The following is a 13,941-nucleotide window of genomic DNA, read 5'->3' on the forward strand; positions in this document are numbered from 1 at the left end:
GAAGGTGAGGATATAAATCTTCTATTCCATGAAACGACTTCCTCCCTGATTCTGATGATATAGGTAGCATTGAGTAGAGTGAGGTAACAGAGATATAAAAAATAACAGAAAGGAGGCCTCCATGAAAGTTACTTGCTTTTTTTTTTTCATGAAGTAGACAAAATAACTAGAATGACTAGTTTTCTAGTTGAAGAGTGAAAATAAAAGCCTGACAAGAATCTACATATAAAAGACTACTTAAAATTAGTAAATTACAGATGCACCATATCCAGTCCTATAATAATCTAAAGACAAGAAGAATAAGGAACAGAGGGAAAGGAGAGAAAAAGAAAAAAAGAGAATCATGATTTCTTATGCTTTACATCTTTTATTTTTAGGGTAAACATACACTTTAAATGATTCTATGAGGGAGGGGAGGGTATAAGGACTAGTCTATGCATAAGAAAGAAGACCTCTGGGTTCCACTCCTCCAACCTTTGGTGTATCCTCGGTCATATCATTTAACTGTATTTCAGGTCCTAATCCATAAAACAGGGGTGGATACAATATTATCTGTTCAACGGCAGGAAGCTGGAGAAAATGACCTTAAGTTCCCTTCTAATTTTTAAGATGTAGGATGAATACATCAACTTGATGTGGATTTATAAAAGTCAAGATATGATCCTGGTCCCAAGATACTTATGAGGGTCATTTGGCTTTATTAAAAACAGAATGTTGATCGCTTACAAGCGATCTAACTGATCATCTCACAAATGCACGCTTCTGAACATGGCGAAGATCTGAAGAGAGACCTTGAAGGGTTCAGAATAGTCCCCACCATTCTTGGAAACACTTAAAAAAAAAAACAAAAAAAAACCACCTCATGTTCTACTAAACAGTAAGTCAGAAGCACCACAGTTTTATATGAAAGTCTGTTTTTACTTTCAGCAATACAATATATTGTTTACTAAAGCAAAAGAGTCAATTTATCCACGTTAAAACAAAAAGCAACAAGAAAACTCAATTTATTTCTTCAAGATTAAAGCTCTAAAGGCTATCCCTGATCCTCAACAGTTCCATGGAAGATCCAATTGTGCATCATTTGATGAACAGCATTCTTGAAGGTTTATCTGCCACAGAGACTCTGAACGAGGATTTTAACTCCTCTAAGATAACCATGTACTGATTATCAACCTCCAATGCTTGGGATAGCATTTAAGCATGTTTCCTTCTAACATTCTGGATCACCTATATACTAATTTCTGCATTAACAGTGAACTTTGACCCAAGAGTAAAATACAAATATTTCCTGGACCTGCTGTACACAACTGCAAAAGAGAAATAATTTTAAAGTAGACTTAACAGTTGAAAAGTGACAAACTCCAAAGTGAAGTAATACCTATTCCAGTTCTATCAAAATATATGTATCAGTCAGCTTTGAGCACTGAACCACACAAAAACATCCAGGGCAAAGGATGAAATCCAGACATACTACTTTGAATTCCTGGAACAAACTTGAATAGCTCTAGATGGGCCCTATAAATCATTTAACCCTTTACTTTTTCCTAGAAGTAAAAATATCATAGTTCGATCTGAAAAGAAAGAGCATTTCGAATAGACTTTTAAAAAATGATTAATTTTCACGTGACAAAATGTTTAAACTACAAATAATTAACCATGTAATGTTAATTAAAAAATTGTACCCAACACTATCTAACAACCACCTCTGAAGAGTCCCTTGCCTGCATAATTCCTCTGACTAGTCCTAGAAGGCCTTTCTGTACCCCCCCCCTTTTTTTTGGGAAGGCTTTTGGCCTATGGCTTCTCCTCTCTGTGTATATAACTATATTTCTTTTTAAAGGTCCCATGATTCCTAAATCTATGTTTTATATCATGTTTACTGTTACTATAAAAGCTGCCGGGAAGAAAAGGACCCGCCATCTCCTCAAAAACATGAAGAGCGGAGGGCTGAGATCGGCCTGAGGACTTCAAAAGGTTTTGCTTGCCTTTGTTCTGGCTACACTCTCTCCTATTCTACTACGCTGTCCTGAGGGTTATATTTCCCCTGCGCTTCTGGCTAAAATGTGGATACCATAGCCAAAAACACTTGCAAGCATCAATCCCTGACTTGGCGGCTCTTGCTACTAAGTGGCAAGCATCTAATGCCACCCTCACCTGATGCTTGGCCGTCTCCATACCCTCCAGAACTGTCGTCTTGAAGTCCTCCTGCTTGCCCTGTGGAAGGAAAGAGGAGAACTCAGGGACCTTACTCCATAAATTAAGATAATATCTGGACATAAAGGCCTAATAGTTGGCGACTCACAAATTCACCAACTAATAAACCCATATTCAGAGAGCTCCTTCTTCTCGAATCAGGCCCAGGGAATCACATCATAGTCTTCCAAATTCTGGTCAGAAAATTTAAACTTTACACACTGATTCTTGTTGAAAGGTAGCAGAACGAAGTACATATAGTATTTCTAATCACTAAATCCTTGCTGTCAGTCTTACTTAAGTCAAGGTTGATTGGGGGGAAAAACGAATTCCAGACATCTTTTACTACTTGTTGCTAGACTCAGAGTTAGGTGTCACATGTGCCGTAGGGTCTAGAGCTGCAACAATTCAGCATCTGCTCAATCTCCCTTTATCTCTACCTTTCTATCCACAAAGAATATACTTAAACAACAAGCAAAAGACATAGTTGTAATGAAAAATATTCCCTTTGACTTCAAAGCAGGGACTGTAAAGATTCAGCTCCAAAACAAATTTCATTTACTATGCATGCTAGACAGCACTAGATCTGAATACGCCAGTGCTTCCTTAGTAAAACTTTCAAACACACCACAAGACACCCTGCAGTCATATGCCAAGTAATGTAGATAGACACACACAGTGGGGGCCGGGGGAAGGCAAGATATGGGGGAGCTTCTACCTCAAGCTACACAATAAGCCAGCTAAGAGATTTTCCTCATTGACTAATACGTAGAAATAACTTCAAGAAAAGTATCAAAGCTTGAAAGTTCAATCCGACAAAGTCAGAACAGATCATCTTCCAGATTCTTCCAAAATCTATCACCAAGACAGATGCTATGATCTTCTTAAGCTTCTAGCTACCTGGTACACTATGAGAAAACTATAGCATGATCTTTGAAAGATGAAAACACTCTGCAATGATCTAAAACTAGACAAGCTTTTAATTGATTAAAAGAATCTCAATGAGAAAGCAGACTGATTAACCATTATTTGAATTAAAAAGGAGCAGGAGGGGCGCCTGGGTGGCTCAGTCGTTAAGCGTCTGCCTTCGGCTCAGGTCATGGTTCCAGGGTCCTGGGATTGAGCCCCGCATCGGGCTCCCTGCTCGGCGGGAAGCCTGCTTCTCCCTCTCCCTCTCCCCCTGCTTGTGATCCCTCTCTCGCTGTGTCTCTGTCAAATAAATACATAAAATCTTTGAAAAAAAAAAAAAAAGGAGCAGGAAAGTGAAAATGACATCTCTATCCTCATGTATTTGAAGGTGTTTAGATAGAAATGATTTTTGACATTAGAATGTGTTACTAGAAGCTATATGTTCTGAGGCTAGGACAGAATCTCATTCTAAAATTATTTCACTATGCTCTTGTCTGAAGGGCCCTTGAGGTTTTAGAAGGGTATGGCTTTCAGACGAGGCTCAAGATATATGATTTGTTGTTAACAGCCTTTGGAAAAGGGCATTAATTATGAATAGATGACTCCTTACAAAATCCAGTCTGTAAGCATCTTGAAAATGCAGGCCCTACTTTTAAATTTTACTTTTAAAGTTTAAATAAGGGGTGCCTGGGTGGCTCAGTCGGTTAAGCGACTGCCTTCGGCTCAGGTCATGATTCCAGGGTCCTGGGATCGAGTCCTACATCTGGCTCCCTGCTCTTGGGGAGTCTGCTTCTCCCTCTCCCACTGCCCCGCCCCCCTGCTCGTGCTCTCTCTCGCTCTCTCCCTCGCTCTCAAAATCTTTATTGAGGGGGGGAGGAGGAAGGGCTCAGAACAATGAAATAAATACAGTTTCCAAGAATAACATTTAAGCACTAGGAAAAATATAGCTGCTGACTCTCTCAAATTATGTACCCCGGTTGGCAAAGAATGAAAGCTACAGTCTCCTGTCACGAAGGCATCTCACCACTTCTAAAAATAAAAACAAAAACCACTTTCAAGCTAACCATTAAGTCCTGAATTATTTTATCCTTCCTATTTCTATCATTTGCTTTCTCCCACTATATGTCAGACAGTATGCTAAATTAATTTATTTTAACCTACAGGCAGCTCTTGGCTGTTTTCTGTCATGGTCTTTAGACCAAGAAATCCATAGAAATATGGATTTCTTAAGCCTGATTTCTGTGCTCAAAAGCTTAACAAGGTTGCTCTTTTACAACAAGGTAGAGAGGTCTTTTTTGTCTTCTGCTTTTGAAAAAAGGAACAAAACTCACATGCTGTTCTTTGATAAAAATATGTAGGAGTAATATGAAAAATATTCAATACCTTGCCTACCCCTTTAAAGAGATCCCTCTTAATAGCAGAAAATCAAAATAGAAATGAAACTCCAAAGTACTGCATAAGCAGAGAAATAGGAAAAACCAAATAGGTGATATAATCATGTAAGAAATGATGAGAAACAAAACAAGAAGTGCTTAAAATTAAGTAAAAGAACAATGGGTCTCTTAACTTGATGAACGTTTAGAGATGAGGTTCCTCCTTTCTCTCTAATTGTAACACACTCATGAGTATTTGGAGGGTGCCTACTTCTCCAAAGACAGGTAACAGCATCATCTTTATTAGTGATATTCTTCTAGACCAATTCTTCCATCATTTTCTTAAAAACAACACACATACAAATGTTTGCAGCTAACTTTCCATCAAGGATTGCCTCTGATTAGAACATATAAAACGCCATATTCACTTGTTCTTTGGGTCCTTCTGGCCTAGGACTCTGCTTCTACCAGTGGCACAAGGACATGGAACAGCGGGCAAGTATAGCTGTTACCCTCCAGGAGCTCAAATTCAAGATAGAAAATGAAAATATACAAAAACAACCTTTTCATATCACCTTGATTTTGGCATCACTGTGCAGGAGACCTTTTGTTTTTATTCCCACCACACACACACACACACACACACACACACACACACACACACACACTCCTCGAGTTTGAAGTAGAGACCCTTAGTACCTGTATTTGTGCGTATCTTCTACAAGTTGAAAATAAAATCTTTGGCTTATCTTACATAGCAGCCTTTCAGCTGCCCTCTAATAAACCCTCCACAGACCTGTTAGATTATTCTTGAAGAACAGTGAAGTATTTTAGTTACAGTCACACTACTGGATGCTTTCTCATCTTGATTCAAATTCTCAAGAGATCACTCTTCCAACAACTTAAAAGGAAATCTATGATGTCTTTCAAATATTTTTATCTGACAAGCATGGAGGGCAGGATCACTGATGTGTTGTTCCCAGGAACATACCAGCAGATTCACATTTTGATTTTAGTTTGTTGAAATCACATTCAAATTGATAACTTTTGTAACCAATTTGAGAAACTTCTAAGTCTGCTGGGAAGCAATGATTTTTAAACAGAAAATCAACTTAACAAAATTTAATAAAAACTGTACCAAATTTATAGAATAAAAGTGACTGACAAGCTATTGGTTTCAATTAGACCTGACAAATTAGCAGAGGAAAAGAAAAAACTTAAAAGTTTAAATCATCTTTGAACAAGTAAGTTTCCCTCTATTAACACTTCGGTTTAGCTTATATTTTAAATAATATCACTAATTCAATGTTTACCTATTCTAAAACTTCCAAGCACAAGTAGAAAGTTGAACACATTACGTACCTATTTTCAAAGGGCTTATAATCAATTGGGGAAAGATGAAAAATATTATTTTTTAGGGAAACAAGAAGCTAACACAGACTTGAGGAATCAGGAAAGCTCTTCTGAACAAATCCAGAGATTTGGCAGTCCAACCACCAGCATGATCCAGAACACTTATAAAAGCAAGGAGAAAAGCACAGACATGGAACGTACAGAGAACCACACAGTACTTGCAGATGTGGGAGAGCAGGATAGGTCAAATGGGCCACTTTCAGCGCCAAAATCTAAACTTGATCTTAATAGTGATGGGGCAGAACTGTATGATCTGTCATAGGAAAGCAGCAAAACAAGTGATACTTTAATTAATCTAATCTGGTCACTTTGTACCAGATGGAGCACAGAGAAAAGGTGACCTAGATAAATGAGATATAACTGAAAGGCTACTTAAATAATTTAGATATGAAGTAAAATTCACTAGAATAAAAAGGTAACAATGAAAATAGATAAGGCATAACAAGTCAAAGAAGCTGTTCACAGGAAGATACAGGACTTTAAAACAGACTTGATCAAAAGGGTAAGGGACAGTCAAGAAGACTCCAAGGTTTTAAAAGTTCAAGAATGGTGGGACGCCTGGGTGGCTCAGTCGGTTAAGCGTCTGCCTTCAGCTCGGGTCATGATCCCGGGGTCCTGGGATCGAGTCCCACATCGGGCTCCTTGCTGAGTGAGGAGCCTGCTTCTCCCTCTGCCTGCCTCTGTCTCTCTCTCTCTGATAAATAAAATCTTAAAAAATAAAAAAAATAAAAGTTCAAGAATGCTAATGCAATGGACAAAATGGGAAATTTAGGGAAAATTCAGGTAAATTAAATTAAATGGAAATACTCTACTTAATTAGTCTTTAAAGTAATTAAAGACTAGAACTCCAGGGGCACCTGGGTGGCGCAGTTGGTTAAGCCGCTGACTCTTGATTTTGGCTCAGGTCATGGTCTCAATGTTCTGATATCAAGCCTCATGTCAGGCTCAAGGCTCAGAGGATTCTCTCCCTCTTCTCCGCCCAACCACGCCCCCCCTCCCCCGCCAAATAATAGATCTTAAAAAAAAAAAAAAAAGACTACAACTCCAAAGTTAGAATGGGGCCAAAACTTTAAAATAACATGGAGAGGGGCGCCTGGGTGGCTCAGTCGTTAGGCGTCTGCCTTTGGCTCAGGTCATGATCCCAGGGTCCTGGGATCGAGCCCCACATCGGGCTCCCTGCTCCGTGGGAAGCCTGCTTCTCCTTCTCCCACTCCCACTTGTGTTCCCTCTCTTGCTGTGTCTCTCTCTGTCAAATAAATAAATAAAATCTTAAAAAAAAAAAAAAAAAAGAGGGGCGCCTGGGTGGCTCAGTCGTTAAGCGTCTGCCTTCGGCTCAGGTCATGATCCCAGAGTCCTGGGATCGAGCCCCACATCGGGCTCCCTGCTCGGCGGGAAGCCTGCTTCTCCCTCTCCCACTCCCCCTGCTTGTGTTCCCTCTCTCGCTGTGTCTCTCTCTGTCAAATAAATAAAATATTTAAAAAAAAACCAACAAAACATGGAGATAGTAATACGCTCAGAGAAGGACGCCTGGGTGGCTCAGTCCCTTGTCTGCCTTCAGCTCAGGTCATGATCCCAGGGTCCTAGGATTGAGTCCTGCATCAGGCTCCTTGCTCAGCAGGGACTCTGCTTCTCCCTGGCATGCTGCTCCCCCTGCTTGTGTTCTCGCTCTATCTCTCTCTCTGACAAATAATAATAATAATAATAGGCTCAGAGTTTGAAGCAGTTGTAAATGTAGGACTAATCTCATAAGAAAAGTCACAGTTTCAAAGAGGAATTGGTCAACGTAGACAAATGACAAGAAAAAGTTAAAATAATTAAAAGGTAGTGAGTTATTGGTGACTATCACCACTTTGTGCTGCCTTCCAGTCCTCTCTGCAGTGAAAGGTGGCTTCAAAAACATCCTCATGGGGCACCTGGGTGGCTCAGTCGTTAAGCATCTGCCTTCAGCTCAGGTCATGATCTCAGGGTCCTGGGATGAGCCCCGCATCAGGCTCCCTGCTCAGCGGGAAGCCTGCTTCTCCCTCTCCCACTCCCCCTGCTTGTGTTCCCTCTCTCGCTGTCTCTCTGTCAAATAAATAAAATCTTGGGGCGCCTAGGTGGCTCAGTCGTTAAGCGTCTGCCTTCGGCTCAGGTCATGATCCCAGGGTCCTGGGATCAAGCCCCGCATCGGGCTCCCTGCTCAGCAGGAAGCGTGCTCCTCCCTCTCCCACTCACCCTGCTTGTGTTCCCTCTCTCGCTGTGTCTCTCTCTGTCAAATACATAAAATCTTTAAAAAAAATAAAAAATAAAAAATAAAAATAAATAAAATCTTTAAAAAAAAAATTAAAAACATCCTCAAGTATACTGCTCTTGATGTATCTCCTTCCTAACTTTTTGACTATGATTCTGAACAGAAGAATAAATGATCTACAGCAGTTCCAAGAAATGAATTGGGCTCACAGAGGTATATAAAACTAACCTGAAGGAAAAGTCTCAGGCATTCCTTTGAAGCACATCAGAGGCATTTTAACACAGCTAACATTGATCAGTACTCTCCAACAAAATTATCCAGAATGAATGAGACCTGTGGATTCCAACTAGAATAGCAATCTTAGGGCTACTGTCAATAAGGCCTAGAACGCAGGAAAATGGTGCTGCTTGAGGTAGGGACCCCGCCTAGAATTTTCTCACTTTGCCCCAGAAGGAGCAGTAGGACGACTGATTTGCACCTGAAGGTAACAGTGGAGCAGAAGTGAGAAACTTGGTAGCAGAAATCCCACACAAAGTAAAAGCCCTATAAGCTAAAGAGGAAAACAAAGCTTTTAGGAGCCAATGGGAAGAATTAACTTTTTAGGGACACCTGGGTGGCTCAGTCGTTAAGCATCTGCCTTCAGCTCAGGTCATGATCCCAGGGTCCCTGCTCAGCAGGAAGCCTGCTTCTCCCTCTCCCCCTGCTTGTGTTCCCTCTCTCGCTGTGTCTCTGTCAAATAAATAAATAAAATCTTAAAGAAAAAAAAAAAAGAATTAACTTTTTAACATGCTATTTCCTTCCACATTCCATAGTAGGGATTTTCCTTACCTATTTTGTTGTAAAATCTTGGTTTGTAGTTCACTTTTCAAAATGTTCCAGAGAAAGTCTACAAATTATATGCTGTTATACTGCTTAACTACCAAGCTTAAGGTGAGTTTGAGTAATTAACAACAAACTTTTCTAGTTTACCTTTTTTTTAAAATTAGTTTGTTTACGTATGTATGTAATCTCTACACCCAATGTGGGGCTCAAATTCACAACTCCAAGATCAAGAGTCACATGCTCTTCTGACTGAGCCAGGCAGGCACCCCTCACCTGTTTCTAAAAAGGCCAATACTGAAGTTTACCCTGGACCTATTAAAAGAACCATAATAACTTTTCATAACTGATAACCATGAAAGAATTTCAACAAGAGAATCCCTTTTTCCTGCTCAAGTAAGTTTCTCAGAATGCTGGCTATCTACATCTTCTCAGATCATGATCAGAGGCTCCTTCCATCCTCAATATGATTTGAGTCTACACTGCTACAAGGAATATACAACTTCTTAGGCATTAATTAATCATATGTGTTCTTCTATCTTCACGTATCAGAAGATGCAAAAAAACAACAAAAGCAAAAACACAACTCTACGAATGTTTAAGACTTCTGTGATTAGCAAATACTGCAAAAATGTTAACATTTGTTATATCTCAATAGGTGATACATGGATTTTGATTAGGTTATTCTAAGGAGAGAGAATCTGTATCAGAAAAGTACCAAGATTTGCCATTCCTCCTATGATTTAACATACAAAAGCTTAAGTGATCTATTTTGCAAGTGACATGTTACTGAAAACAGGTTACCACAAATACTTTACAGTTCCCAAAAGTGATAGAGTATATATGTCAACGTACCCTCATTTTTTCCCAAAAACATCAATCCACCCTATTCCTAGTTTCAACTGTTTAATAAATACAAGATGTTTGTACATGAAGATGGAATTCATATTTTCTCATTTGATCCCCATACCAAGCTCCATTTTGCAGATGAGAAAATCCTCATAGACCAAGTATCCTATTCTCCTATTATACCATGACCACACCAAATAAAGGATGGTAAGCAAAAAGAATTCAAGGAAATTATACTAATAAAGTTGCTCAGCTAACCAAATTACCATTTTGTCTTAATAAAAAACAAAACAGTGAAATGGAATCATTAAGAAACGCAGCTCAATCTGTCAAAGACAGAATATAAAACTGGTAGCATTTGATTCAATGGTTATCAGCCAAAAGCACTAAACAGTTTAAAATCAAGGAGATTAGGGGTGCCTGCATGGCTCAGTCGTTAGGCGTCTGCCTTCGGCTCAGGTCATGATCCCAGGGTCCTGGGATCGAGCCCCACGTTGGGGGCTGCTTCTCCCTCCCCCCCTTATGTTCCCTCTCTCACTGTCTCTCTCTCTCTCTCTGTCAAATAAATAAATAAAATCTTTTAAAAAATAAAAATAAATAAAATCAAGGAGATTAACTTACTTCATAAAAGCTTAATTGAATTCCTTCATGTTTAATGTAAAACTTCCAAAATCCAATTTTGGGAAAAACATTTAAAAACAACTTCTGGATTCTCACCATACTTTGAATACACTTTTACTGTATTGTTTCTTCATTGTAGCCAATTATTAAACCTGTAACCCTAAAGTGGACTGACTATAAATTCTTTGCAGGAAGACCTAGTCTTCAGCTCTGAACCCTCAGAACCCAGCACCACACCTAGAACAAAGCACTGTAGTTTTACAAGTAACGTGTGGAATAAAGTGAATGAGGAACTGCTAAATTTGGGGCAATTTTACTTTGTGTATAAAATGTCTCTATTTCATTTTTTTTTTTTAATTTCCCTTCCAGGGCACCTGGCTCAGTCTGTGGAGCATCCAACTCTCCATCTCAAAGCTATGAGTTCAAGCCCCACGTTGGGTGTAGAGATTGCTTAAAAGTAAAATCTTAAAGGAAAAAAAAAATCTCTTCCATACTACCTTTTTTTTTTTAAAGATTTTATTTATTTATTTGACAGAGAGAGACACAGCAAGAGAGGGAACACAAGCAGGGGGAGTGGGAGAGGAAGAAGCAGGCTTCCCACCAAGCAGAGAGCCCAGTGGGGCCCTGAGCCAAAGGCAGATGCTTAACGACTGAGCCACCCAGGCGCCCCCCCTTCCATACTTTTTTAAAAATTCTTCCACTTAGCCAAGGATTTTAGGAAGACTTACTTCCCTTCCACTCTTTTTCTGCCCCTAAGTCCCTCCAAATGTTTATACTAAAATGTGATATTTAAGAGTTATTTCACCTTATGGGATTTATGTACGCATTTATAATTCATACTAGGCCACAAATTACCTGTGAGTGGGGACCATGTATTGCACAGTGATATATATCTTGGCCAATTTTCAGTTATCTATCAAAATATAAAAATTTTGAATTAACCTAGATTACCTTTTCAGCCTGTGACTTTTTACACTCAGCTCTCCAGTAAATTATTCTGGGGCACAGTTCCAAATCAGAACCCTGAAATAATACTGTACACAAAAGAGGGGGGCAAGAAAATTAATCCTAGGTCTGCTTTCTAAATGTATGCACCATACTTCATATAATGAGAACTCAAATGATTTCAGGGACTTACTTGACACTAGCAGGCCAAAATGTTTATAAACAACTCCCTTAGGAATGAATTTCTAGCAACTTCTAGTAAATCTACAAAAGAGGGTCTTCTGCTGCGTATGGGGGGTGTAACAGAATTCTATAATCCTCCCCGTGGAGGTAATCTGAATCCATTTTCATGAAATCTGAAAGCTATTCCTGTTATCTGACTGTACTTGAAGGCATGGCAAGAGAAATCAGAGAGAAAAGCCTGGGATAATAGTTATGGCACGATAAACAGAATTATTCACTGAACTCTGACCATAACTATCCATGCTGCCAAACCCAGGACTTTTACTGACCACCATCAGTATGACTGCCTCACACAGGGCCCTAAGAACAAAGAACTATAAAAATGTAGGGCCATTACACAAATATTAGGACCCCTGATTTTTTTTTCTTTTAAAGTAAGGAAATCCAGGGGTGCCTGGGTGGCTCAGTCATTAAGCATCTGCCTCCAACTCAGGTCATGATCCCAGGGTCCTGGGATGGAGCCCCGCACTGGGCTCCCTGCTCTGCGGGAGGCCTGCTTCTCCCTCTCCCACTCCTCCTGCTTGTGTTCCCTCTCTCGCTGTGTCTCTCTCTGTCAAATAAATAAATAAAATCTCAAAAAAAAAAAAAAAAAAAGGAAGGAAATCCATCTTCAACTCTTCTCTGGTCAAATTCTATTATACTAAGTTCTAAAGAATAGTCCAAAAGTGGGGTGCCTGGGTGGCTCAGTTGGTTAAGCGACTGCCTTCGGCTCAGGTCATGATCCTGGAGTCCCTGGATCGAGTCCCGCATCGGGCTCCCTGCTCGGCAGGGAGCCTGCTTCTCCCTCTGACCCTCCCCCATCTCATGTGCTCTCTCTCTCTCTCTCTCTCATTCTCTCTGTCTCAAATAAATAAATAAAATCTTTAAAAAAAAAAAAAAAAAAAGAATAGTCCAAAAGATTCTGCCTTTTAGATCTTTGCTATACTGAATAAGCAATTCATAAAGTATTTAGTCATCAATCTTTTGTCATATTTTCACTATAATAGTATGTGTGATCAAATTTCATTGCATTTTAAATTCTTCAACCCATACACACACATTTTATATATTTTCTATAATTTAGTACTTTTACTAATTCATGTTGCATCTCCTCTCATGTGATTTTCAAAAATATTCTTTCAACCTACAGTATGACTATTACATGAACAGGGCCCCAAAATTATTAAAACCATTTTTTTTGTCATACCAATCTCTCACATCAATGATTTCTGTAATTCGTTTAACAGCCTACATCTCTTTCAAACACACATACCACATACACACATCCATAATTACCATGCACAACAGAGAATAGGTACTTCCCTTTGTTTACATTCTTATAAGAATTCTTATATATTCTTAAAAGAATATAAACAAGAAGATGAAGTGATTCTTCCTACATTCAATAGAATCAATAAAATAGATTATAATACAGAGCTGTCATCAATCAGCTAACCATATCTAACAAAATTAACCAATGATTTGATGGAGCTTCATTACAGTAAATAGCACATCACTGAGGCTAGAAAAATGGTACACAGACACATGCACATGCTTTTATATATATATGTATGTATGTATTTTTTAAACATACTTCTGATATCTGTTGAGAAATTCATTAACTTGAAGAAATCTTGAGAAAGGCATCTTAATAGCCCATTTCAAATTTCATTTTATTATCTTAAAGCAAGTTTCCGTAAGTCTTAAGTTTTACACAACTAAGCTACTTCTAACCCCAATGAATTATATCTTCCCAAACCAGAGTTCCTAAACAGCTATGCAATACAAAATTTAAACTCAGAAACTAAGATTTTTCTGAAAATGTTCAACTATTGAAAGCCAGTGGAGTGAGAAAAAAAATTATGTTTTTGTATGAAAATAAAAAAGCTAAGTGCTAGCAAACCATTAATATAGTGAAACCTCTTTGAGGAATAATCAAAGGCACACAGGGTAACAAGTGAACCAAGAAAGGAAAAAAAGCAATTCTCTAACAGAAGGCTACTTTAACAGGGGTATTATTCTAAACCAGTAAAGTCCAACCAAGATTTTTACTCTATTTTACAGATGCTCCACTAGTATGTGACACTACTAATAACCACTCAATTCCAAAGACTTTTCAGGTTCAGTTGGCATGACTTTTAAGAACACTTTTATCTTGATAGAATACTAGGAAACCAAATAAACCCATCATTTGTTAAAACAAATACATTCAGAAGTGTACAATAAATGTAAAAATACATGGAAACGTTTAGGGAAACAAATCATTTTAATTTTAAATATAAGCAGCAATACTTAGTATGAAAATTATTTACTCATGTGACTACCACAGGACTACAGGCCACATTCAGTTATTACCAAAAACAGACA

General features: G+C 38.7%; 1 protein-coding gene across 3 annotated transcripts in view; it reads right to left on the reverse strand.

Annotated features, from left to right (window-relative positions):
- The window catches only part of KDM1A (lysine demethylase 1A), a 62,380-nt gene that overhangs the window by 35,616 nt on the left and 12,823 nt on the right, over positions 1 to 13,941 (reverse strand). For 2 of the 3 annotated variants that reach the window (XM_078073669.1, XM_078073667.1), the window contains exon 3: positions 2,155 to 2,214. The exons of the other annotated variant lie outside the window; for it this stretch is intronic. In XM_078073669.1, coding sequence (XP_077929795.1) covers positions 2,155 to 2,214 — 60 coding nt within the window. The remainder of the gene's footprint in view (positions 1 to 2,154; positions 2,215 to 13,941) is intronic. 3 annotated transcript variants of the gene reach the window in all.

Source organism: Halichoerus grypus, chromosome 5 (assembly GCF_964656455.1).
Source record: "Halichoerus grypus chromosome 5, mHalGry1.hap1.1, whole genome shotgun sequence".
NCBI classification, from domain to species: domain Eukaryota; kingdom Metazoa; phylum Chordata; class Mammalia; order Carnivora; family Phocidae; genus Halichoerus; species Halichoerus grypus.